Source organism: Pteropus vampyrus, unplaced genomic scaffold (assembly GCF_000151845.1).
Source record: "Pteropus vampyrus isolate Shadow unplaced genomic scaffold, Pvam_2.0 Scaffold195, whole genome shotgun sequence".
Lineage (NCBI taxonomy): Eukaryota > Metazoa > Chordata > Mammalia > Chiroptera > Pteropodidae > Pteropus > Pteropus vampyrus.
In genome coordinates this window covers 1,138,461-1,164,408 of record NW_011888976.1, presented here as the reverse complement: position 1 = coordinate 1,164,408, position 25,948 = coordinate 1,138,461, and the positions used below count along the sequence as shown (strand labels likewise).

General features: G+C 35.6%; 1 protein-coding gene across 5 annotated transcripts in view; it reads right to left on the bottom strand.

Annotated features, from left to right (window-relative positions):
• The window catches only part of DENND6A (DENN domain containing 6A), a 43,045-nt gene extending 18,588 nt beyond the window's left edge, over nucleotides 1-24,457 (bottom strand). Inside the window, exons 1-9 of one of the 5 annotated variants that reach the window (XM_023537609.1) lie at nucleotides 24,130-24,456; nucleotides 13,322-13,360; nucleotides 13,179-13,221; nucleotides 8,365-8,477; nucleotides 6,292-6,372; nucleotides 5,125-5,230; nucleotides 4,411-4,490; nucleotides 3,282-3,344; nucleotides 2,453-2,508 (exon numbers count right to left, since the gene is read on the bottom strand). In XM_023537609.1, the coding sequence (XP_023393377.1) occupies nucleotides 2,453-2,508; nucleotides 3,282-3,344; nucleotides 4,411-4,490; nucleotides 5,125-5,230; nucleotides 6,292-6,372; nucleotides 8,365-8,477; nucleotides 13,179-13,221; nucleotides 13,322-13,360; nucleotides 24,130-24,366 (818 nt within the window). In that variant the 5' untranslated portion in view covers nucleotides 24,367-24,456. Of the gene's footprint in view, nucleotides 1-2,452; nucleotides 2,509-3,281; nucleotides 3,345-4,410; nucleotides 4,491-5,124; nucleotides 5,231-6,291; nucleotides 6,373-8,364; nucleotides 8,478-13,178; nucleotides 13,222-13,321; nucleotides 13,361-24,129 lie in introns of all 5 variants that reach the window. The other 4 variants (XM_023537611.1, XM_023537610.1, XM_011371788.2 and 1 more) reach the window with 4 other exon arrangements.
• Nucleotides 24,458-25,948: the final 1,491 nt, after the last annotated feature.

Genomic DNA, 25,948 nt, shown 5'->3' with positions numbered 1-25,948 from the left:
AAAGAAAGAAAGAGAAAAGAGAGAAAAGAGAGAAGAGAGAAGAGGAAAGAGGAAGGGAAGGGAAAGAATAGAGGAGGAAAAGGAAAGAAGGAAGGAAGAAAGGAAGGCAGGCAGGCAGGAAGGGAAGTAGATGTAGATAGGTAAGTAGGTAGGTAGGTTTCAATTTTTCCAGAAAGATATTAGTCTTTGAAACTCATAACTGTTGTCTACTCTGCCAACGAGGTAGAAAGCCAAAATTGCTTTACTTTCGAGTCCAGCAGTCCCCAACCTTTTTGGCACCAGGGACCAGTGCTCCTATGAGAATCTAATGCCTGATGATCTGAGGTGGAGCTGTGCTAGCGCTGGGGAGCAGCTGCGAATATAGATGAAGCTTCGCTCGCTCGCCAGCTGCTCGCCAGCTGCTCGCCAGCTGCTCGCCTCCTGTTTTGTGGCCCAGTTTCTAACAGGCCACGGATGGGTACAGGTCTGTGGCCCAGGGTTTGGGGACCCCTGTTGTAGATGGTAGGGGTGGGGGGTGTTGTGGAAGGGGAACACAACACATAACTTATATGCCTCTTGCTGTGCCAAGAACCAACAGCAAGTATCATGAGGTGAAATGTCCTTGACTCTAGGCAAGAGAATGTCAGTTTCTTTTGCCCGAAAACTGTCCTTCAGTTCCAAGCCCAACTTAAAAACTACATGAGAAGACTATTTCTGTGACCAAGAGAGCGCAAGAACCAAAGGCACAGTCTGTGGAGTAGTAGTAGCTTGACAAACTTTGACCTGGTGAAAGAAGGAAAATGGGTCCCTTTTACTCAACTGTATGTCACTCAACTTCAAACATCTTTCCAGGTCCAAGCTGAGTCTTGGTCTAAAAAATCACCTTCAATACAAACATTTAAGCTCTCATTCACACTAATAAACATAAAATGTAAGCTCTACACATACAAAATAAAGTGTTGTCATGGATACAGCATTAATCCGACCATCAGATATTAAATGCTTGGCATAGTACTATCTCTATGAGGTTATTATTCGTCAAGGTTTGGTTTTCTCATCTCGAGCATCAAAAATTAAAAAACAACAAACTAACTTGTCTTACTTTAAAAATAACATGTAATTTATATTCGGGAGAAAAGACACATAACTAATCAAAGGTGTTAGTGGTGGAACTAATCGCCAGTAATTACCAGTAATTAATTTTGATAAAATTCACCCTTATCAAAGATATAGAGAAGTTCCATCACCCCTCAAAATTCCCTCATCCACTTTGTAGTCTATTTGCCTCCCTCACTCGCGGGCAAACCACTAATCTGATTTCTGTCCCCATAGTTTTGCCTTCTTCAGTATATTATACAAACAGAATCATTCAGTGAGAAGCTCTTTAAAATCTGGCTCCTTTCACTAAAACATAATGCTTCTGAGAGTCATCCATGTTGTTGACTATATCAATAGTTCATTTTTTTTTCATTGCTGTGTAGTATTCCATGCATATATATACATCTTATTTTGTTTATCCACTTACCAATAATGGACATTTGCACTGTCTCCAGTTAGGCTGGTATATAAAGCCGCTATAAACATTTGCATACAAGTCTTTGTATAGATACATATTTTCATTTTTATTGAGAAAATACCTAGAAGTAGGATTACTGGGCTGTACTAGAGCCAAGTTTATAAAACAGATCTAGCATATAAAATTAATCCATCTTTGAAGCAGTATTCCATGCAGTTTAAAGATCTCACACACACATACACACACCCTATACATACACAAAAAATCAAACCAAAAAACCTATTCTAGGTCTTTCACGTGACTCCTGAATACATGTATTAGTATTTAGTAATTGTTCATTTATAGCAGTGGTTTCTCAAGCTGGGTTACACATCAGAACTATCTGGGAGTTGGAACTTAGGCACCAATCCAAAGATTCTTATTTAGCCGCTCTGTATAAGGCACGAACATTGGTACTTTTTCTTTCTTTCTTTTTTGTGCTAGGTTCTCTTTTTTTTTTATTCTGCATTTTGAAAAGTTTCAAACATACAGAAAAATAAAGACAATAGTGTAAGAACCCCCTTAAACATATCATCTAGCATATTTTGCCATTGTTACTTCATTTATTTTTTCTTACTCAAGTACTTTAAAACACAAACCTCGTGACGTTTTACCTCAAAATACTTTAAAATATGTCTGAAAAAATAAGCATGTTTTCTTATATCATTACAATACCATTTTCACATCAAACCAAACAAAAATAATTTATTTCTACCATGTACTAATACGCAATCCACATCCAAATTTCCCTGTCAAAGCTCATAACATGTACTTAAGGATGAACCATTAACTTATAACATATGAAATATAATAACTATTTTCTCCCATTTTTTTCCACATTTAAGAAAATTCATTTTCTAAGAAATTAACATCACCAAAAAAAAAGAGAAAAGACAACTGAAATTTTTTACTTTTTACCTGAAAAGATCCACCTCGTGAACAGTAGGTAAAATAACAGATATGTGTGTGTTTGCCTAAGAGACAGAAAAGAAAAAATAGAAGCTGTAATTAAAATTTACAGAAATTAATTTTTTAAATATGCCTATTTATCTCATGATCTTTAAGCCTTATTGTCCTATATATTTGAAATTCTCTTCCTCCAAGAGAAACCACAAAAAGAATGGGTCTTACCAATCTCCCCTAACATAGCTGAAGTTCAAGGATAACACAGATTCCATGGATAAAGCGTTAATCCAATAGTCAAATGTTAAATTAATTCACAACTGTACTAAATACTACCATAACACTAGTTGATATATATAACAGGCAAAATTAGTTTTTCTGCTGCTCTCCATTTTTCTTCAATTCAAAGAACAATGTGAGCACTAATAATACCAATTAAAACAATTCAAATGAAAAATTCAATCCCACCCATGAATAGATGTAGCTTTGCGAAAAATGAAAGGCAATTATTAACTATGGAATCTTTTTGACTGAGTTTCCTAAAAATGGAAGTCTACTGACCACTCTAAGGTAAGAGTTTTGCTAAAATTAAACCTTGTTAAAAAAAATATATATTCACTTTCTCCTGTCCTCACAATTACAGTATAAGCTCTGAGTTTTCAATAGTATCTACCAAAGAACAAGAAAAAAATCTGAGAAACATCAGGAAGTTTATCAAAAAATTATTTAATATGATATTTCAGTAACATTCAGAAATGTAAACCCAAGAAACTACATTTGCTACTTATAAATTCTGTTAAAGAGACTGTATGTGCTGGATTATTCTACCACAGTACCATACTACCTGCTGAGTTAACTGTACTATTTGAGTTGTCCCAGGCTTGTCATGACATGTGGGAATCCGTACCTTAAAAATAAAGACAAGAAATTAACTCTGGCTACAAAGAATGTCCTTGCTATAATTTGCCAGTCCTAACACAATGAGGAATCAGAAGTTCTCTATCCTGCTGCTAAAAAAGGTACCATGAACAATGCCTAAAAATCCATAAAAGCAAAGTATTTGTCAGATTAAAAAACTAAAGTCATATTTATTTTCAGTCACAGCACAAAGTAAGTGAACTAAGTTTTCATACACCCATACACATCGAAATAACTAACCTAATGAGAAGTAAATGTGCTGAAAAACAAAAAGGACATCAACTTCATACCACTTCCTGTTTGTTGTTCCAATCTTTGCTTTGTTAATATACACACACCCAAACACACCCTCTCAAGCTTGCCAAATTATGGGATAAATCTCACAGGAAACTATGAGAACTCTGAACCCAGAGCTATGAGTACTACTTTTGATGATTTCCCAAGGAAAAAAACAGAACAGCTCCCACAGAAATAGCACATCTAAAGAGAAAGCACTGCCAAAAATAAGTCCAACTTGAAAATTAATTGCAAAAGCACTTAGAGTACATTCATACAAAGCCTGAGAGCAAAATGGTAATTCATTTTTTTTAATGAAGGAAAGAAGACTTAATAGAGAACAATACCCTATGATGGACAGGTGTAATCTGACATTACATGTTAAGATCATTTAAGACTAAGAACCAATGGCTTTCTTAATTTCTTTTAATTTTTAGTAATTCATACTCCATTCTGCAAGTATTCTGCAATACCACCCATCACTGGAGGGCCATGGAGTAGCAGAATTCTAGGTGGCTTTTACATTCACGTGTATTATATAAGAATGGCCCCCTCATGCAAACTCCATCGGATTAAATGAGACTGGTGGCCCCTGGGGTTGTGTGACTAGTGGTTCTGTGCAGCAGTATGAATTGTGGTATTTCCATAACTCCTCATATCAAAGAAAAACAAGTGAAAGCAATAACAAGTCTGAATGTTATCAGGTAGTTAACAAGTAAAATTCATGTGTGAACTCAGAGATCTTTAAAAAAGGAGACAAATTAAATAGAAACTATTACCTTCATTACCACCCCCATAATAGGAAGATGTAATGTTTTCCCTGGCACTGGAGCAGGCCACTGATCAACATCATTACAAGCTGAAAAACATAATAAAGTTTTTCCTTAGTATAAGTGGAACCATTGAAACATGAAAAATGGAACATTAGAAATTAAAACTCTACTTGCTACTTTCTATTTTCTACAGAGCAGGAAAAATATACTGAGAAGGATGGAAGATCAAAGGTAAAAGAAAAGCAGTGAAAGAATCTTACATTTCACCAGAAATACACCTAGGTTTTACTACATAAATTGGTTAATAAATTTTTTTAAAGCAACAAAATAATTGGTATAAAGAGTTTTCATATTCATTTATTACTACTAAAATTAGCTACGAAAGCACACCACCTGGCAGAGCCCTTCTCTATATCGAGTGACATAAGGATTTCTGTTTAATAGTAAGTACTCAGAGTATCCGAACTGTCAACTCAATATTTGTGTATTATTATCCTAATAAATAGGCATCATCTATGTTGCAAAAGGAGATAAAAAGATACAGTCTTTGGTGTTTCTAGATAAAGACGCCAGAAGAATAGTTTTACATCTCTCTCCCACCATATAGCCCTTAAAATTCTTAACTAATTTTTTAGGTCAACTTCATTTTTATCAGATCATTTCCAGTAAAATTTTTAAAACTTTCATAAAGGTACCTAACTTATATAATGTTTAACTTACCTGCTTCCAAATAAGGTTCGCTCTTTTCAAAATACTCTGGTGCTATCTGTTTGAGCACAGTGTGAAAAAAATGAATATAAGGTAGTTTGCTGATCAAAACCAAAGACTGGATGGAAAAAAGAAACAATTTTTAAAAATTTCCTAATGATTATAATTTGTCATTTCTTACATAATCAATTACTAACAAGCTAAATTCAGCAAATGTGTGGATTTTGAAATAAAAAGGCTTTTACAGTGAATGGTAAAAAGGAAACAATACTACAGTTGCAGAACGCAGAAAGTTTAACCTTATAACTACATTTTAATAGCACAAAGGCATAGTCACAGATTTTTCTGCTCTCTAGGAAAAAGAACTTCCAATAAACAGACTAATGTCATGGGTAATTTCCAAATCCTAGCTACAACTTTTGTTAGCAAAGCAATATCAGGAATTAGTTAAATGAACTCTTCTAATAAGGAAAGAGCAAATTGTGATGCTTTTTCAAACTAAGACCTATGACTAATACTTTTAGAGCTCAATGGTCATAGCTACATGCTTAGAAATTGACTTTATACTTTGATCACTTTATAGATTTTGCTAATTTTTAAAAATCTATTTTTCTTGAAAACTACTTTTTACCTTTGTATTCAGCATTAATTACTGGTCAAGGTTACGAAAGGTGAAGGTGGGTCCATAATAGCTAGGATTAACCCTGAACTAATTTTTTTTTAAGAAAGTAAAAGGTTGTACATTTACAGTAAAAACAGTAACGACTAAGATGTTGCTAACATGTATTTACTGATTCTTCAAAAAGATAATGTGGACTTTAATTAGTTGTAACTATATTATAATCTGTTTATTTTTTTTCCTTTATTCTAAAATGTAAAAATTAAGCAGATTCTTCTGGCTTTTAACGGTTCCAAAAATAACTATAACTTATTGTCAGGAATCTAGTACAGGGATAGCAGAAAGGCAAAATACAATAGCAGTTGAAAATCTAGGAACAGGTGTCTATAATATAAACAAACATCTAGGAATAGGTGTCTATAATCTAAAAAAAAACAAGATAATATATAAATTCTATTATGTTTAAAGATAAAATATCAAAGACTTTAAAGACTGTTCATTCAAACAGTTTCTATTTTTCTAACCACAATTTAAAAATATTTTTTTCTATATAAAATTACCTTCTGAAAGTAGCCTCTTTTTAGAGTTTTATCTCGAACTTGTCGGAAATACACATATCCATAAAAATAAGCAGGATCCTTCTATGAAAGAAGTGACAAATTGAATATATTTATATTTATTATTAAACATCACGTTCCTCTATAAACCTGAACTGAAGAGCCAGTTATGCTTTTCCATCAACATTAACAATAATAATGATAGTAAGAGACAATAACCTGCTAACTTGTCCAAAGATAAAATAATGGTAACTGAAGTGTTAAAGTCATATTTCCCTCCTACAGCTTACTCTGCTTATGTCTTTTATTCATATCTGTACTAGTTAATGGGAGTCAGGAAACAATCAAATTCTGTTTTCCCCAACGTTATTCAGTTTTTTAAAAAATTCTGCCTATAATTTTGTTTTAGGGGTCAGTCTTAACAAAATGAGGTATCCAAATGTAAAATTTCAAGAGACAAAATAAAAAGAGTTAAATACCAATCCGAATCTTAAATATTACCCCAAAATAATGAAACACCGGAATGTTTACCAACATACAATTTGAAAGGTAATTACATTCCAAAAAATTTTTTATGTTTTAACATCCTAATGGAATAAACTTTGGCCCAGTTCCTTATCTGTTATTCTTTTAACAAGTACTTATCAAACACGTACTTTGAGCAAGGTATTGTGTTAGAGAAGATAAAAAGATGCATAAGGCAGTTCTTTATGGAGATAACAATCTAAGAAGGATAAGAAAAGCACAAAAATGACCATTATGGAATAGAAGGGAAGGTACTATGAAGAAAGTACAGTGTTACAAAGAGGCCAACGGGGAAGAGATTACCTCTGTCTATTGGGATCAGTAAAGATTTCCTGGAGGCAGCTGGTTTCGAAGTGGACATTGAAAGATAGATATGATTTAAACAAAGATAAAGATATTCTGGGTTTAGAAGGCTAAGAATTTGAGCAAAAACACACAGAGACAGAAAAAAAACAAGCTATCCCAGGAAAAAGCAAGGTGAATGTAGTTCATTTGGGTTAAAATATGGCACTTGTACAGAAAACAGGTGAAGTTGGAAATTGGAAAGTTAAAGGCCAAAAATCGAGGACAAAGAAATAGTACTATCATTAGCTCTTTATTCATAAAACAACAGGTTTTAAATTTTATTTCTTTTATATAATATGTATACTTTGGCTGGCAACACTGTAAAATAAACTGCATTGTAAAAAAAAAAGATAGGATATCTTTGGGCAATTTTCGAATCCTCAGTAGCCCTCAATTCCTTTATCTGCAAAAGGAATGCTCTCAGAACACAATAGGGAGGACTAATGAGATAATACATGATTATTGATACAGTGCCTGGAACGTAAAAAGCTCTAATAAATAGTAGCAATTATTATCATCAGTTAAAGAATATGTTAATAGTGATAGCAAAGGTTACGGAAAGAAGTAGATGGCTATAAGAGACATTTAAATCTAAGGTAATATCTTTGCTAACTGGGAGAGGGTTCCTGTCATTACCAGGAGGTCAGAACCAGGGACGTGAACTGTAAATGTTGATTTTAGGCAAACAATGTCAAGTTCATATTGGATGTGCTGATATGATGGAAATGCTCTTCAGTGTGCAGTACCAAACAGAAACCTACAATCTGGAGTCATCTGATTTATTAAAATTATTTTTAATACACAAAGTTCATTAAAAAATCAAAAAGAGACAACTATAATTCTATCCTACAGTAGGTAGGGATTACCACAGGGATTCTTCAACTCTGAGTGCTACCTACTGGTATAGTACCACCCTATCTCCACATCTAAACAGTTATTAACAAATGAAAGAAAATCACCTCAGCATTCTAATCAATTTCTATAATTCACAATAGTATTATAATGTGTTACAAGAACAGTAACTTTATAAAGTCTCTTTCACTCACATACTAAACCTTTATGAATCAGACTCAGGAAATCCAGCAGCATAATATAAAAAAAAAACAAAAGCAAAAAAGTTCTGAATGCTATAAGAGGTAACTGAGTAATTAATTGAATTCTAAAGTTTCCTCTCCATGGATATTCTTCTATTACTACTTTTCCAACCTTTAAGTAAACTGGTAAATCTTTGTCAAATTGATCCAGGAGACAATGCAGTGACACCCTCCTCCCAGAAGACTGTCGAAATCTAAAACAAAACTGGGTATCTCCAAGACAACCTAATAAAAACAAAAATGAAAGAAATTAAAGATAGCACAGTATAACACTTATTTATCCAGTTTCATCAAATGTTAGAGCTGTAGGGGTCCTATCTATCATTTAAACCCATTCTATCATGTTTTAGAGAAGAAAAAGGAGATCTTGAGAGTTCAAGTGACTTGCTCAAAGCTGGTTAGAGGTAAAGCCATTAGTAAAACATTCATCTTAACTCCTAAGTCCTTCTATTATTTTTCCTATTCCATTTTCCCCATGTAATTAAAAATTTTTAAAAACTGTCTGCATGTAATTTTGACTCATAAGCATAATAATGAACACAAAAAGCCAAATCCATTTTTATAGTTATTTTTAAAAAGCAGGCAAAACTAAACTATAGTGTTTAGGGATATATGGTTAGAGATAAAACTATAAAGAAAAGCGATTAACTTATTACTATAAGAATCAAGGTGTGGTTACATTTGGAGGGGGAGGGAAACAGTGTTAGGGAGGGGACATGAGGGGGCTTCTGAGTTGCTGGCGAAGTTCTATTTCTTGACTTTGTATGTGTTTCACATTTCACAATGAGACTTAAAAAATAAATAAATAAATAACAGACTCAGAAAGAGTCCAAGTAACAGACTATTTTAATCATTTTAACCCATTTCCAGTTTAGGAAAAAAAAAGTGCAGCTTGCTGCCAGTGTTAATTTAATTCTACATAAACATGCTCTTTGAGGCTGAAGCAAATCTGACTGGTTTTCAATGTGAAAATAAAATATAAAAACTGTCCTTGGAGTTATTTCTAAATAGAACTTGTCTCTAATCCTAATGTAACAGAAATGTATACATAAATCGAATTCATCAAATGAATCTTTGGCTAACAACTGTTCGAAAACAATGTTAACCTCATGCGTAGGAATGCTACGTTTTCTAGGATTTGACACTTTCAGCGATCAAAAATCACATTTTGTAAACATGAATACCACTACTAAAAACAGAATGCTATACACAGAATGATGTCATTTGTTTCCAAAGACTATTGATATATTTAGAGCCATGCGAAAAGAGTAAATGCAAGATATTTTGTGGCAAACTTTAGGGGTAAGGTTAGGACTGTAATCTGCGAGTTATTTTGGAGTAAATGCTGCAGCTGCCAAGTGCTGCCAGTGAGTATTCTCGGGGCAAATGGTAAATGGGTTAATTAAAAATAAAGTTTTAAAACTTTAATCCCTTTAGCAAACTTCTTTAAACACGTAAATTTTACCTAAACTGTCAAGCAATAATTGCGAAAACTGTAAATATTCTAAAAAGTAAAAGACAAATGAAGTAGCTTGTCACTCAAATTCTTCCTGATTACTATATTTAGAATAAGCTATTAAATATGAAATGTGCTCAAGATTTTATTATTACATATTATTATCCACAGAAGTATTAATTTAGCACATGAAGTCCTCAAAGGAAGTAAAAACTTGATAATACGTTTAAGGTTTTTAAAAATAAACTCAGTATGTATGCCTAAATGTAGTTATAGAAACTAATGTTTCTTTGGTGGTGTAAGGAAGAAATAAAGGGAACTGGAAGGCCGGTCAATTCAGTTTATTTTTTAAAGCAGATAGTTTAAAAATAAGGGAAAGACGTGAAACCCGAGAAAATGGAAACTATTTCTAGCATCGTTTTAGTTCAACGGATTTACATACTGATGGTTCGTTGTTTTAAGACATTTAAATCTTTCAAAAAAGAAAGAAAAAAATCCACCAAGAAGTACACACTAATTTCTAAGACAGTAAGAGAAAGCAGGAAAATGCAATGGATTTTAAAAAGAGATATTACAGGATCTGGAAAATCTAAGGAATGCTGAACTTTGGGAAGGGAAGTACGAAGCTCCCGTAGCCTCAAATCCCTACCCATCTGGCTCCATTCCCAAATCGTGGACATGCTGTGAGAACTTTCCAGTGACCAGCTCCATGCACAAGCTGTACAGAATTGGTCAGGCAAATAGCTCATCAGGTCTAAAGGCTTAAGCCATATTTTCCTTGTGAACTGAGGTAAATGGTTCCTATATTACATTTCAGAGGTCTGTTTCGGAGGTCTGTCTCTCTGCACAGGAAAAGTTAAAAAGAAATATCAACTCCTTATCTGGCTTAGTAGAGCGCCTTGTTCTCCATCCTGACTCCACCATTATAATAGGAATGGAGGCATTAGAGATTGGCAACTAGATTTTTCACATTTACCTTGCAGAAAATGATACCTAAGAAGTAAAGGCAATCCTGGTACTCTACAACTTCATCAAAAATAAATCTATATTGTTAGTATGACTCATTCATTTGTCTATATAATAAGAGACTGCAGTACTACATAAGCAACACAATGATTACATGTGAAAGATGGTTAAATGAGTGTGATCATGAGGAAAAAGTTACGATCTGAGGAAAAAGAAGCCACAGTCAATGGGATCTAGTCTTAGGTCTGTCGATAATTAGCCTTCTAGAAGTCACTTAATCTAAGGTTCTCAATTTCCTTGTCAACAAAAGTGAGGGGTATCATAAGATAATCACTAAAGTCACTTCCAGAAGTTATATTGAATGATTCTAAAATAAAACTCCACAATTGACCTACAACTGTACTAATTTCTAAGCATCAAACACCTTACCCAATATATTCACCGAGAAAACTAAAGACCTACAAAACTCCAAAAGACCTAAAAATTATGCTATGTGTATCAGTTTCTGATTACTAAGATAAAAATGGGAAAACATTTTCATGGAAATGATTTTTTACTTTATACTAACCAAGGTATAAAGATTCATTTATACAAATTTTAAGATTAAATGACAGTTCTCTAAGAAAAATACGCTTTAACATGAGTTCTTGATCAAGAACAACATAAACTCTTTTCCATGATAAGTAGCCGGTGTTAAGGAAATAGCAAATCTGCTCAGTAAGACCCCATGGCTTTAGAAAAAGTTTCATTTTAATTAGTCTAACAGTCTTAACTAGCTTAGAAAACAGAACTAATAATCCAACACTCTTTAAATAAAAAAGAACTTCTATAACCTTCCCCTACCATCCTTTTCCAAATAACTAAGTTTTTATAAAGAAATCAAATAAAATCCTGGGTCAAAATGATCTTCATTGTTTTGTCACTACTTCAGAAAATGTTTTTCCCTTCAAATACATGAGTTGAGCACTAATGTTCATTGAGTGCTTACTCTGTGCCAGGCATTATTCTAAATGCTTTAGATATATTAACTCATTTGGTCTTCATGCTTCTCATGTAGGTCCCACAATTATTCCTGTTCATGAGGTGTAAACCAAGGCACAGAAAGATTATGTAATCATCCAAAGAAATACATCTGCTAAATGGCAGAGCAGGAATTTAAACCCAAGAAGTCTAACTCTGGAGCTGGTGCTCTTGAGTTTAACTTCAAACAAGAAAATGATGCATAGAGACTATTTACAAAACTTGAAATGAAAAAGGCTATCCAAATACCATAAAATTAACTTCTTAGCCTTGATGCTCATGTAGAGATGTAAAAAAGAAAGAGAGCAATAAAAACCAGTTATGATCTGAAAGACATGAATGTGCAGTAGAATCTACTGGGACTCCAATCCTATAAAATCAGTTGATCCTGCAATCCGTACAACTCAATTTACCCGGAGTCCTGAAAATACAATCCAATACTCACTGCATTCAGAACTGCATGGGTGAACTTTGTAAGGAAAATGTTAACTGGAATGAGGAGAGATGCTATAAGATCTTTCTATCAGTATTTCATTAATAGGCAAAACATACTAAAAGAGTCTAAAAATTCCAGGTTAGAACAAATGCCATACTGGGATCTCTCAAAGACACCTTTTTTTTTTTTTTTTTTAAATCATGATATCACTTTTTTACCTACATCATGAAAACTGAGTTCCAAATATATAGGGAAAAACTCTGGACGCAGTTATAAGGAAAGGAAAAAAATGCTTTAAAAAATTAAAAAGTCAGATCTCCCAAATCAGGTTAACTAAACTATATTAACAGAATATTAGAAGTAACCACAAAAGAAAAAGAAACTGGAATGTCTTTGCTCCATAGGGTTCCAACTGTGTGTGGTCTAAGAAGTTGAATGTTCTGGTTACTATAAGCCTGAAAAGCTGTTTTAAAAATGAAATACAAGAGGTAATCTGAAAGATTTCAACAATTAGGACCACACAAAGGGAGAGCTTGAAACAGATCAACAGAACCAAGTTTAAAATAATAGCAAATACTTATAAGGTGTTTTCTGTACACCAAGCACTATTCCAAGTGCTTTATATATACAAATTCATATAAATTATTGAAAATAATTGATGGTCATGCTTCATAACCAGATTCACTTTTTTTTAAACTCACTGCTTTTCCAGAGTTCTTTGCAAGCTCTCAAATCCTAAACTAAACATAAATGACTTACTATAAATCCTCCAAAATACCCATGTCATTGATTTTCAATCTCTTCACTATCTCAACAGTTTTTTGCTCCTTGATGTTTTACCTCATTACAACTAACAGCTAAAAGTTGAACCAACTAAAATCGACAAGACATGACAAGACATCAAAAACTAGGAATCTAAATCACTGACCTGTTAGGCTGAAACTGAGTTTCATTCTAATACGCTATTCAATCGATTTTCATGTATTAAGAGTATAATCAGTATTCTCAGTATAAAATTCAACAGAAACACCACATGAAAAATAGTTACCTGAATTTGAATCTGGAAAAGACAAATAGCAAATATTGGTTTTCTGAAAAAGAAAACAAAAGCTATATATGCTGACACACACACACCAATAAAAACAAACAGAAATACAACAGTAGACTATACAGAGAAATATTTTTACTTACTTCTTTATCAGTAAGTTTGGAATGTTGAGGATAAATTACCTGGAAGAAAAAGAGTTAAATTTTGTTAGACAAATATATTGAGTGTATCTTATAGACATTAGCAGGTACTTCTAAAATACTAGTTGGCTGTGGTCAAACAGTTTTAAGAAATGTTCATAATCTTTAACAATAAAACATGTGAAAAACTGGGACAACTGAGTGGGATTTATATTAGGCAAAAAAAAAAAAAAACCTTTCTAATTCAAAGTTATCTCTAAAAGATTGGTGAAATCCTGAGTGATCAAGAATAATTTACCAACTAAATTACCAATAATTCGAAGCTTATTGAGTCTTTTCTTTGTAAGCCTAAAACTTAAAAGAGAACTTGATCTATTAGCTGATCTACTTCAAGCAATAATAATTTTCACTTGATTTTAAGAGGTAGTACAAATCACTAACTTCTTATAAAAGAGAAATGGAAAGGAAAAAGTAATTATCTGCAGTTTAAGAAATCTCAAATGCCATCTCCCACCATAAAGCCTACCCCAATTCCCTCCAATTCCTTTAAATAATCATTGCATTTTCCTAGATAGGTGGGTTGTGTCTGCAATGATCACAGCCACCTTCTGAGGGCAACTCCTGCCCCACGGCCCCAGAAAAGAAAGAAAAACTAGGCCAGAACAACTACCATGGGAAGAGCACTAGTAAACACCAGATCCAAGGGCACCCATTCTACAGGTCAATCAACTAACTGCCTAGACATGCCTAGGTGTGAAAATACTGCCCAAAAGAGTACCAGTGCTCAAGTGGGCCAATCCAGATTCTCTTGGGCATGTGAAGAAGAGATGGGATTAGGAGCAGCAGGTTAACACTGACAACAAAAAGGAGAGAAAACAGGAAGAGTAGCTAAATTATGTTAATGTTGGGTTGCTCATGTGGGGATCCATGACTTTCCACTTCTGGAAGAATCAGAGAGGTCTTCCAGTCCCCAGAGCTGCCCAAGAACCTGAAAATCTTCCCTTTCCAGAAATAATACATAGTAATATTACATTATAAACCATATTAAAGTGAATGTACATATTTATTTCATTTATTTAGTTCTCACTAGAGACAAGGCTGGCTACATGTAAGAAAACTAAAGTAAGAAAAAAGATATGGAGAATTAATACTTAATGAGCATCTTCTGGAGTTCTTAATTTTCGCAACTGTCAATTCGCTCCATCTTTTCAGAAGAGGGGATAAATTCACAGCAGTCAAATAATTCTCCCAAAACTTATTCGTCTAGTAAGTGCCAGAGCTAGCACTTGAATTTAGATTTGATTCCAAAGTATACAAGCCATTATTTCTCACTCCACCCATAGTAGTGATCATTAACACATAATCGTAGCCCTTCTTTCCTCCCAGCCAGTATGTGGCATATAATCCTTCTCGGTCCAGGTCTATGGGGAGGGTCTACAGAGCTGATATGTTACATGAAAACCACCCACCATTCCTGGAATAGAGAATGATGCCAAAGCACATTCTGTTTACTCTGATTTGTAACCCATGTTCTAGCCAACCTGACTCAATCTCTGTCCCATGAAGGCAAGGATCTGGTCTGTTTTGTTCACCACTTTATCTTGACACCTGGAACAGTCTCTAGTGCATAGTAGATACTAAAAAAACATTTCTTCATCTATGGCCATGCTATCCTGAACAAGCTTGATCTCATCTGATCTTGGAAGCTAAGCAGGGTTAGTACTTGGATGGGAGATCACCTAGGAAGACCAGATGCTGCATGTGTTAAAAAATAAAATAAAATAATAAGAGATTGTAAGCTGACAAGGTCCTTGAAATCTGTGAGGTCAACCAAGGGTTGCCTCGCCTTAAAAACAAACAAAAAAAACCATTTCTTCGATCAGTGGATATACCCTCAAATTAATTCAACTCAGTATTTAATATGTAATTCTTATTTATATGTACATACATCTCCTGTGCTTAACCTTGAGACCATTTTATCTTGTTCCTTTTAAAGTAGAAATGACAAGCTTATAACCTATCAGCCATATTTTATGAAAATCTTATTACAGCTAAATTACCCTGGAGTTTGCTGGTCTAAAACATATTGGTAAGTTTAGTGGTCTCTAATAGCTTAATCTTAGACTCTAAAATCAGTTTTATGTAAGTGCCCTTCGGATTTTTATTTTCTGCAATTAAAACATCAACTCAAAAGCAAATATGCAAAGTTTTGTTTTTTGTTACATAAAGACATCACAGTGGTTCCCTTTGGACTTTGGTTTACTATGGTTTAAAATACCAGCATGACAATACAGAAAAAAATGCTGGTATGTTTTACCTATACATATGAGTACCTTAACTATATATAACATGTATGTGTATATATGTGTGTGTATTTAGGAAGCTTATATATGCTATATATATTTAAGTAAGCTAAAAGGATATAAGAACTACATAACCTATCAAGTCTGCCTTTTAGAAACTGTACTAGACTGTCAAGCAGTATTCTAAAATTTTATTTTAATGTACTACGTTAGGACTACCCAGTGTTTTATTTTAGAATAGATATGATATTCAAAAAGAAACAATGTATATTTATATGCTATAGCTATCCAAATGTCTACTTCACTTAAGATTAAAAACATCAGAAAAACTCATACCTAATTTTAAAAACTCAATTAAACTCTCTATTTAAAAAAAAAAAAACCAAAAAAAAGTAACCACTGCCAAGTATCTTGAACTACAAAAATTGCAAGAGTTACCAGAATTATTTTCTATATATATTTTATTTTGTGGAAAAAAAAGTTTAAATACAAATTTAGACAATTACTGTTAGTTTAGTCAGTCAGTTCCTGACATCTATATGGGAATTAATCAACTGTGGATTGGCCCCAGGATCTGGAGGCGCGTCTCACTTGAAGTTTCCTCGCTCCACAGCTCAAGTCCAGACATCTCTGTCCCCTAGGTCACTGGCATTCTTTAAGGCATCAAAGGGGAACAGAGAGCATCAACAAATGTGACCCTGGTTCTGTTACCTATGTCAAGATCTCCCACGTTATAACAAATAAAGGAGAGGCAGCTGGTAAAAAAACAAAAAAAAAAAGTTTTATTTGATATAATTATTAAGCCCTAAAAATAATGACATAACATATATATTTAACATCATGGTCTGATAAGAAAAAAATGTGCCTCAGAAAAATATTAATATATATACTGGAAAACAGTATTATGTTTTAAATGAAGCTATTTTTTTCAAAGGTATGTCTATCTTCCACTCGCCCCTGCATACCCTAACATTCCCACCTCAGTGTAGGAATAATCATGATCCCAGAAAAAGGAAAATTAGGAATAACAGTTAACTTACTGCTAGTATCACTTGGACATGGGAAAAAATTCATGCCTACCATGCGCCCCGGTTTGCGTGAATGGGTGCCTGACAGTTGCCATGCTGATTCATGTCTGTCTCCACTGCACAACCCCACCTAGTGTCCCAGGCCTGGAAGAGAATACACTTCCCCAGAAACACCTGCCTTGATCTCCTACATAAACATTAACTCACATACAAACATTGTCGTAACCTTAAAGAGAAGATAAATCATCACATGTGGGGTATTCTTCCCAATAACATATAACCTCAGACTAATCATGAAAACACATCAGAACAAAACCAAATTAAGAGAGATCCTACAAAATATCTGACCAGTATTCTTCCAAAGTGTCAAGGTCATGAAATACAAGAAAAAAACTGAGGAACTTCCACAGACTGAAAAGGACTATAGAGATATTGATAGCTATATACAATGTAGGAACCTGGACTGGATACTTAAACCGAAAAAGGACATTAGTAGAAAAACTGGTGAAATCCACACAAACTCTGTTGTTCAGTAAATAGTACCATACTAAAGTTATAATCTTAGTTTTGATTATTATACTATGTTTATGTAACATGTTAACTTTAGAGGAAGCTGAATCAATTACTTTTGTAGTAACTGTAAATCTAAAATCATCTCAAAATAAGGTTTTAAAAGAGTAACACCTCTATTACATATTCTATACAAAAAGTAACCCAAAGTGAATCAAAGACCTAAGTGTAAGGTAAAACCATAAAACTCTTAGAATAAAACATAGAAATAAATCTTTATGACTGTGGATTAGGCAATGGTTTCTTAGATATGATACCAAAAGCATACAAGCGACCAAAGAAAACATAAATAAGCTGGACTTCATCAAAATGTAAAACTTCTGTGCTTCAAAGAACATCACCCAGAAAGTGAAGACATCCTGCAAAAAGGGAGAAAATATCTGCAAATCATATATCTGATAAGGGTCTAGTATACAGAATACATCAAGGACACTTACATTTCAACAATAAAAAGTCAAGTAACCCAATTTTTTAATGGGCAAAGTATTTGATTAGACGTTTCTCCAAAAAAGATATACAAATAGCCAAATAAGCACATGAAAAGATACTCAACATCATTAGTCATTAGGGAAATGGAAATAAAGCTATAAGATACCACCTCATATCCACTAGGATGGCTGTAATCAAAAGGACAGACGATAACAAGTGATGATAGAATATGGAGAAATTAGAACCCTCATACATTATTGATGGAAATGTGAAAATGCAGCCACACTAGAAAATGGTTTAGTAGATGTAGGTTTACCATATGACCCAGCAATTTCACTCCTATGTATACATTCAAGAGAAGCGAAAACATATGTTCATACAAGAACTTGTAAATTAATGTTCATAGCAGCATTATTCATAATAGCCAAAAAGTGGAAACAATCCATATTTCCATCAAATGATGAATGGATAAAAATGTGATCTAATATATCCATATAATGAAAAAAAAATTCAACCATAAAAAGGAGTGAAGTACTAATAGAAACAACAATCTGGATGAACCTTGAAAATATTACACTAAGTCAAAGAAGCCAGACATAAATGGCCATATGCTATATGATTCCATGCATATGAAATGTACACAACAGGAGAATCTCTAGAGACAGAAAGTAGATTAATGGTTGCCAGGGGCTGCAGGGAGAGGGGAATGGGCCATAACTGAAAGAAGGTAACAGAAATTTCTGCAGTAATGATAATATTGTTTTTTTATGTCTATGGTAGTGACATGCAAGGTTCGCTTTATGAAAATTCTCCAAACTACAGACTGAGGATTTGTGTACTTTTCTATATGTGTGTTATATTTCAATAAAAATATTTACTTATTTTAAAAGTGGAAAAAATGGCCTGACATCACAATATTAGGACAGCCTGGCCTCATTCAAGATCTAAACTAAACTATGCTACTGGAAAACTTAAATCAGTTTGAACACAGAATGGACAGTGAAGCATTTCTCTCAAAAAGGAGTGGTTTAACTACAACTGTCCATGTTTTACATCATGCTTCATGGTAAATACAAAAACATACAGTACTTGTGAAAGGACTAACTGGACAAGAGAATGTCCCAGATTCTTTCCAGATTGGGATAATATAATTTCATAACAGAATCAGAGATTTAGTAACACTGAAGAAGCCTTTGTAAAATCTAGGAGCCTAAGAAACTCAAGAGGACACAGGCTTTAAGTCTCAAATCACAGAACTTCATCAAGCTACTAAGAAGTAGTACTAGTTCACAAAGAAATTTAAAGGCCATTATTAATATCCTGAAAATCCTTCTATGAAAACACTCAGTGTTAACGACCTACCTTCCTTGCTAGATTGTAAACTTAATTGAGGGGGAGATGATCAAGGCTTTATCTCCAGAGCATATCAGTATTTAGATATAGTAGTTGCCCAATAAATGTCTGCTGAATAGATGGCTTAATGAGACAGTACAGCAACAAATAATTACACATAACATCCATTTTGATTAAAATAGTAAACTTGCTGAGAATCAAATATTGAGGCATGGTTCACCCAGTTTGAGTGAAAAAAAAAAAAACAAAGGAAACAACCCTTCACACACTGCTTTTATCCTTCTCAGAAAAATAAACAGAAACTTTGTTAAGATAAAGGAAACTGGTGACTACTCCAGCCTCCACCCTGCTAGGGGATAAGGTGGAATGGGCAGTGACTTAAAAGCAGAAGTGGGAAAGAAAAGAGTCAATTTTGCTAACTGCTCTTTTAAAAACAGCATAAAAATCTGTCTTCATCTCAGAGCAGAGCTTTATCTTCATTTTTTTTTTTTTTTAAGCAGGGACAGGGGAGGAGGGAAGATCAGTAAGCTGAATGAAATCTATGATTCACACAACATATTAATGATAAATTGCCCTACTTTTTATAGATAATTTATCTATGAAATTCTTTTCAGCAAGAGGTGGAAAACAAATATGCACATACAAATCATCAGCAAAATGAAATCTAACTGGATTCCCATTAAGTGCTTTAACTATATGTGATTCACATCCAAAGATGTGTATTTTTTAAAAAATCAATTTAAGGCAAGATAGAATAAAAGAATAGCCAAGAACAGTACCACACTAACTATAAAAGGGACTAACATATTGGGCATGCATTAAATGACAGGTATTAATTCTTAAATGCATTATCTCAGTACCTACAACAACACTCTCAAGATATTACTTTCCCATTTAATAGTTGAGGAAAATGAAACTCAGAGAATTGAAGAAACTGACTAAAAATCAGACAATTAACAAATGTTCAAAACCCCAGAGCTTGTACTCTTTTCACTAGATTGAAATTCTGTCCAAAAAGTTGATAGGTCATAGTCTTCAAGAGAGGGAAAGCCACCAACGATGCCTCTATTCTTATAAAATGTGGGGCCAGAGAGGCTCAGGAGGCACCTCAAGTTATAAAAATATCAACCTCCTATGACATTCTATGAGTTCACATGATTTAGAGGCCCTCAAAAATGCAAAAATCAAAAATGCATAACATCTCTAAGATAAGTGCATGGGCAGCAAATAAATCTCTACTTTGGGGCGGGGGGAAGGAAACTGCTAAATATCCAAATGAAGGGAAATGGTTAAATAAATTATGGTCTATAAAATTATATCTATGAAGAATCTTTAATGATCTGGTAATTGTTTGATAATGTTTATCCATAAAAGCGGCCTCTTACAGTAGACTTGTTTGGAGGATTGCTGCCCAGCCCATGCTCTGGAAGTATCCCATCTTTCCTCTTGCAGGGGTGAGCCTAAGTGGCCACAATTGTTACTGAAACCCTGTCTCCTGACTACAGCTAACTAAGCAAAAGTGAGCACCTGACCCATGCAGAGAGATACTCCAATATTTGAATTACACATTTCAGTCTGGTTCCAGAATACAAAAGTGTGGGGGTAGAGGGTTGATACTGAGAAGCTTGCAGAGGAAACCATCCTCAGCATAGAGAATGGAACAGACGTGCAAAACGAAGCAGAGACAAAAGACCACACAGCTCCAAAGAGACAAAGGGAAAAGCCTGAGGCTTTCCAAGTCCCACGAGATTTATTGCTACTTCCTGCAACTGGGTCCAAGAGACTCCTTACAATAACTCTGACTTAAATTTATTTGAGACAGTTTCTGTTAATAACAAATTAATCCTTGACAGATATGAAATTATATAAAGAAAAAAAATTAACAAAAATATTAATTAATAGAAGTTGTTTCTTAGAATAATTATGAGTAATGTTTTCTAGTGTTTATAATTTTCTTTCTTGTCAAGTTTTCAACAATGAGCATATTATTACCCACTCAGGAAAAAAAATTGAATAAATGAGGCAATTCTGGATTCAGATAAGTAAAGCTTACTATATAATCAGGTAATTTCAGAGCTAGAAGTGACAAAGAGTGTATAAAATCCAGGGAATTTCAAACCTTATTCCAGAAGACATTTGAATTCTGTGATGATGCTTCAGGGGCATCTCAGGGGGTAAAAAAAAAAAAAAAAAAAAAAAGCTAAGCACACCTCCTGTAGTCAACACCTTTTGCAGTCTCTTCCAGCTCAAAAGACTCCCTTAACTGTTCCCTTCACCTAGGACAGTGCCCCAAACAGACTTTTGATGCAATAGGGACCAATCCTCAACCAGGTCCTCAGCAGATTAGATCAGAGAATATGAGAATCTCAGACCAGGCCTGAGTACCTTCCTCTGGAGTTTGGAATTAGAGTGACACTCTTCATCAGAGTGGCTGAAAGGGGCAACTTCACCATAAAGACCACAGAAGCGGAGGAAGTCAGTTTGCAGGGAGTATGAAGAATGAACAAAATCCACAAAACAGAGCATAAACAAGAGGCTTCCCTGGTTCTAGGCTCTAGTCATTTTCTGAAGCCCCACTACGTTTGTACCTTGGATATCTGAAAATGCCTCTATGGCCTTACAGCAAGTTCCCCTTTTCTGCTTAGGCTATAGCTTAGTTTCTATTGTTTATAGCCAAATATATACACACACAGGTCCCATTTCAACCAGATTAAGCTACTGAGGTACCTCATTAGATTTTTATTTACACAGGGAAAAAAGTTCCCCCACTTAAAAAAAAAGTACTGATTCTAGTAACTCAACTTCATTTTACTAGTAAGAAAAATAAGGTCCAAAGGCGTCATCTTCACAAAGCAAAAGCTAAGGATTCTCCCCACTAAAAATGAAAAAGGGAATCTCAATGCTTCCCAAATACAAACTTAAACAGGTCTTACTGGGTCCCAAGCACTGTTCCCAAATGCTTCACCAATATTAACTTATCCATTTCTCACAACAATACCATGACACATATACTGTTATCCGGTTACAGAGGAGGAATACGTGGCACAAAGAAGCTAAGTAATGCATCCAGAGTCACGTAGATTGAAACCTAGGCAGTCCAGCTCTAGAGTCTAAGTTCTTGATCCATATTCTATATTGCCTCTTTAGTAGGGATTTAAGCTTAAATACACTTGTTTAAAATCTTAAGTCTCTCAAGCCTACAATTCAATAACTACATTTTTGATAACACAGGTAGGTTCTAGGATACATTTTTGATAACACAGGTAGGTTCTAGGAAACTTAGTTTTTACCTGTTCTTCCATTAATTTCCCGTTTGAGTCCCCATGGTTGTGCATTATAATAAATAGGGCTGGGGCTACTATGTCACTTCTCCAACACAATTCTACACTCACCTTCTTGTCCCATTTAAGATGTGTTCATCTACCTTTGGATCCTTTAGTAGAGAATATTCCCCGCCTTCATCTTACACCTTCTAAAATCAGTGATTCTTAATCAGGGAACAATAGACTATAAGGTCCACAGATAATCCCCCAAAAGTCCATGGAAGCAAAAACATAATTTTGTATTAGAAAGCATTTTTCTAATAAAGAGTTCATAGAGTTTATCATATTTTTTTAAAGGGTACAAAAAAATTAAGAACTGACCTAAAGAAAACTCTGTACAGTAGCATATACTATGGGAAACAAAATTGAAAATAAGTCCTTTAATGATCTACATTTTTTGTAGCACCTTAATTATGCTAAGTATTGTTTATTTGGTCAGAAAAACATACTCATGTTACAAAGAGTATCTCAAATGATGAGTCAATACTTTAGCTATATAAAAAGACAATCGAATACAACAACCCAATTCTATGCTTTCTGAATTGTATTTAGCTACACATATAACTTCAGGTTAACTGTCAATGTAAACAATAGATGGCATTTAAATCACTTCCTCAAATTCCTTGGGAACTGTTGGTCCTATCTCAGTAAGATAAAGAATTATCCATGTAGTCACTCATTCTAATAAGTATTTATTGAACACCACTATGTGTAAGGCACTGCATTTAGCTCTGCTACTGTGATTATTTCCTGGTTCTCTCCTATATGTAGTCTCAATCTACAAATAACAGGTTAGAGTATGTCATTCATATTTCTGTGCCCAGCAACCAGCATAAGCCTAGATATTCGTGAAAACTTAATGTGTATTGAACTGCCTAATGATAAAACACAGAGAAGACAGGTTGAACACAAAAGCAGTGCTTCGCATTAAGAAAAACCTCCCTGGCCAATTTTCATAGCCAACTCATGTCACTAAAGTCAGAATGAGATGGTTCATTAAAATCTGCCATCACTACCAAAAAAAAATCTTCTAAACATATATCCTCCTGATTACGTTTTTCTTGGACACATAAAATCAAGCAATTTCTTATGCTACAGAAAGTACCCTAAACAATGTCAAAACAGGTAAGATTCGAAGGCCTTATAATAAGGCGCCATGAAGATGGAAAATTTGAGTTTCACAAACAAACAATTTTCTCCGTGTGCATTTTGATATTGGCTTTAAGGTCAACGGTCTCAGAAGCAACAATAAGAAATAACATAAATGAGGAACAAGAAGAGGAATAAGAGAAAATGCATGCTGAGGATAAGCATTGTGGTTCAGGCTGAGTGGAATGCTCTAAGAGTTCCTACTGTGAATGATCAAAACAACCTCTGGGTCTAGAAAGTTGGTTGTGTGAGGCTGGGTTATTATATTTCACCATATGTCAGGAGCATTGTTCTCTTCTTGATAAAGCCCCAAACATCCTGCCTGCGGCCTCCTCCGGGTGTCACTAACCATTTTAGTTATTCCTGTGACACTGGTTAAAAAAAGAAAAATTAAAAAAAAAAATATGAACATCAACAAGTATTTAGGAAGGGCCTTGAGAGAACTTTTCACCCCTAGCCGCAGCCCAAGATCCTCCCACAGGAACTGCCGATGGATCGCTGCCCAGGCGGAGGGGCGGAGGGGCGGCCGGCCACGCCCGGATGCGCAGCGGGCGAAGTCCAGGCCGGCCAGCCCTGCGGGCCACACGCTCTGCTGGGGCCGCCCCTGTGCTGGGACCGGGACTGGGCGCGGGGACAACGCTGCGGCCGGGCCTCACCTCCACGGCTTGGCCCAGCTCCAGGTCGAAGCCCACCACACACACGCAATGCAGCCAAGCCGAGAAGCCGTCCCAGCGCAGCAGGCCCCGGCCGCGGCCGTCGTCCTCTTCATCGTCCTCCCGCACGGCTCCCACCGGCACCACGGCCGGTGCCCTGCGCTCTTCGGCCGCCGCCACCACCTCTTCTGACGGCCCGCGGGAGTTGGGCCCCGAGTGGGCCAGGCCCCGCAGAGCCATCCGCCGCCCCCTTGCTATTCGCGCCGCCTTCACCGCGGACCGAGCCGCAGAGCGCGGTCGGCTCCGCGCAGGCGCAGCCACCGCCGGCGCTGCCGCATCCGTGGGGGACGGGCTCGGCCCGGGCGGGGCCGGGGCCCACGTGACCCTTGGAGCCCGGCTCTGCGCGGGTCCTCCTCTGCCTCTGCGCCGACGTGGGGACGTCACGCTAGCGCTTGACTGGAACTGTGAAGCCAGCCCTGGGCTCATTGTCTTAAAACTCTTAAGACTTGAACAGTAGTTTATGAATCGTGGCACCCTCCTTCGCAGGCCAGCGACCGAGGAATGTGTTATTCTTGGTTTGACACTGTTCATAATTATAAGGTATTATTAAATTAAAACAAAGGATATGGTGTCAAACACTTATTGAACACTTACTCTGTGCCAACTGATGTGCCAAGCAAGTACTTAGTAAATGTTACCTCACCGAATCTAAACATCTTGACTAGTTGGTGGATATTATTACTTATTTTTTACAGATAGAGAACAGTTTCTGAGAGGTTCGGTGACTAGCCCAACAAGTATTACAACTCCAATGCCAGCTTACAATTCACTTACACAGTCTGCTGATTTAGAGTTCTGTGCTTTCTCTCAACGTTTCCTTATTAACTAAGGCCCCTCCCACCTTTCTTGGCTTGGTTGCCTGTAAGTTCTCACAAATCTCCAGACGGTGCTGAAACACCAGGTTGGCCTCCACAGAAGCCTGTGGATCATTCTCTCTTAGTAAGGGCCTAGGCTCAGGCAGTTTTCTTTTCTCAGAGATAGTACTGGGCTGGACATTCAGGAGTCACTTGCACTGTTGAACTGTTACTGACTATTGGTCCAGCATGATATTACTGACTAGGATTTATTCAGCACCTGCTATGCTAGATAGAAGTCACACAGTGAAAATAAATACTAAACTCACAATAATATCCCATAGAAAAATGGGTAAAAGACAATGGTTAATAACTCACAATAAATGTATTTTTAAAAAACAGCACAGTATTCATGTTTGTACATACATTATCTTATCTAATCCTCCCAACAGCCCCAAAAGGCAAATCTATTATTCTCGTTTTACACATACCAACACTGAGTCTCCATGAGATGACATGAGCCCGTAGGTGGCAGAAGATTTAAACTTGGATCTCTTTGACTGAGCCTGAGCTCCTAAGCATTTTGCTGTACTGCCCAGTCAAATCTATCCCACTTGACATTGTTCTGTACATATCCATAGGATTATTTGGAGGAAATATTAGTGTCCCTATTTTCAAGGAGAGGGTCAAGTATCCTCAGACATCAATAATGTTCGCTAGAAACTTTCTTTAGGACATAAGATGAACTAGGGGTATTGAAGTTGAAGGCCCACTCTTTGGCCTTCAACTCCAGAGAACCACTTTAGTTAAGAAAGAAAGACTATTGGGTGGCTCCATAGTGTAGTGGTTAGCACATCTGCTTTACATGCAGAAGGGCCTGAATTCCCACCCCAGGTGGAGCCTCAAACCATACCTTAGGGGCGCCAGGCCCCAGGTGCACACTGCGAGCATGTTGGAGGAGACATCCC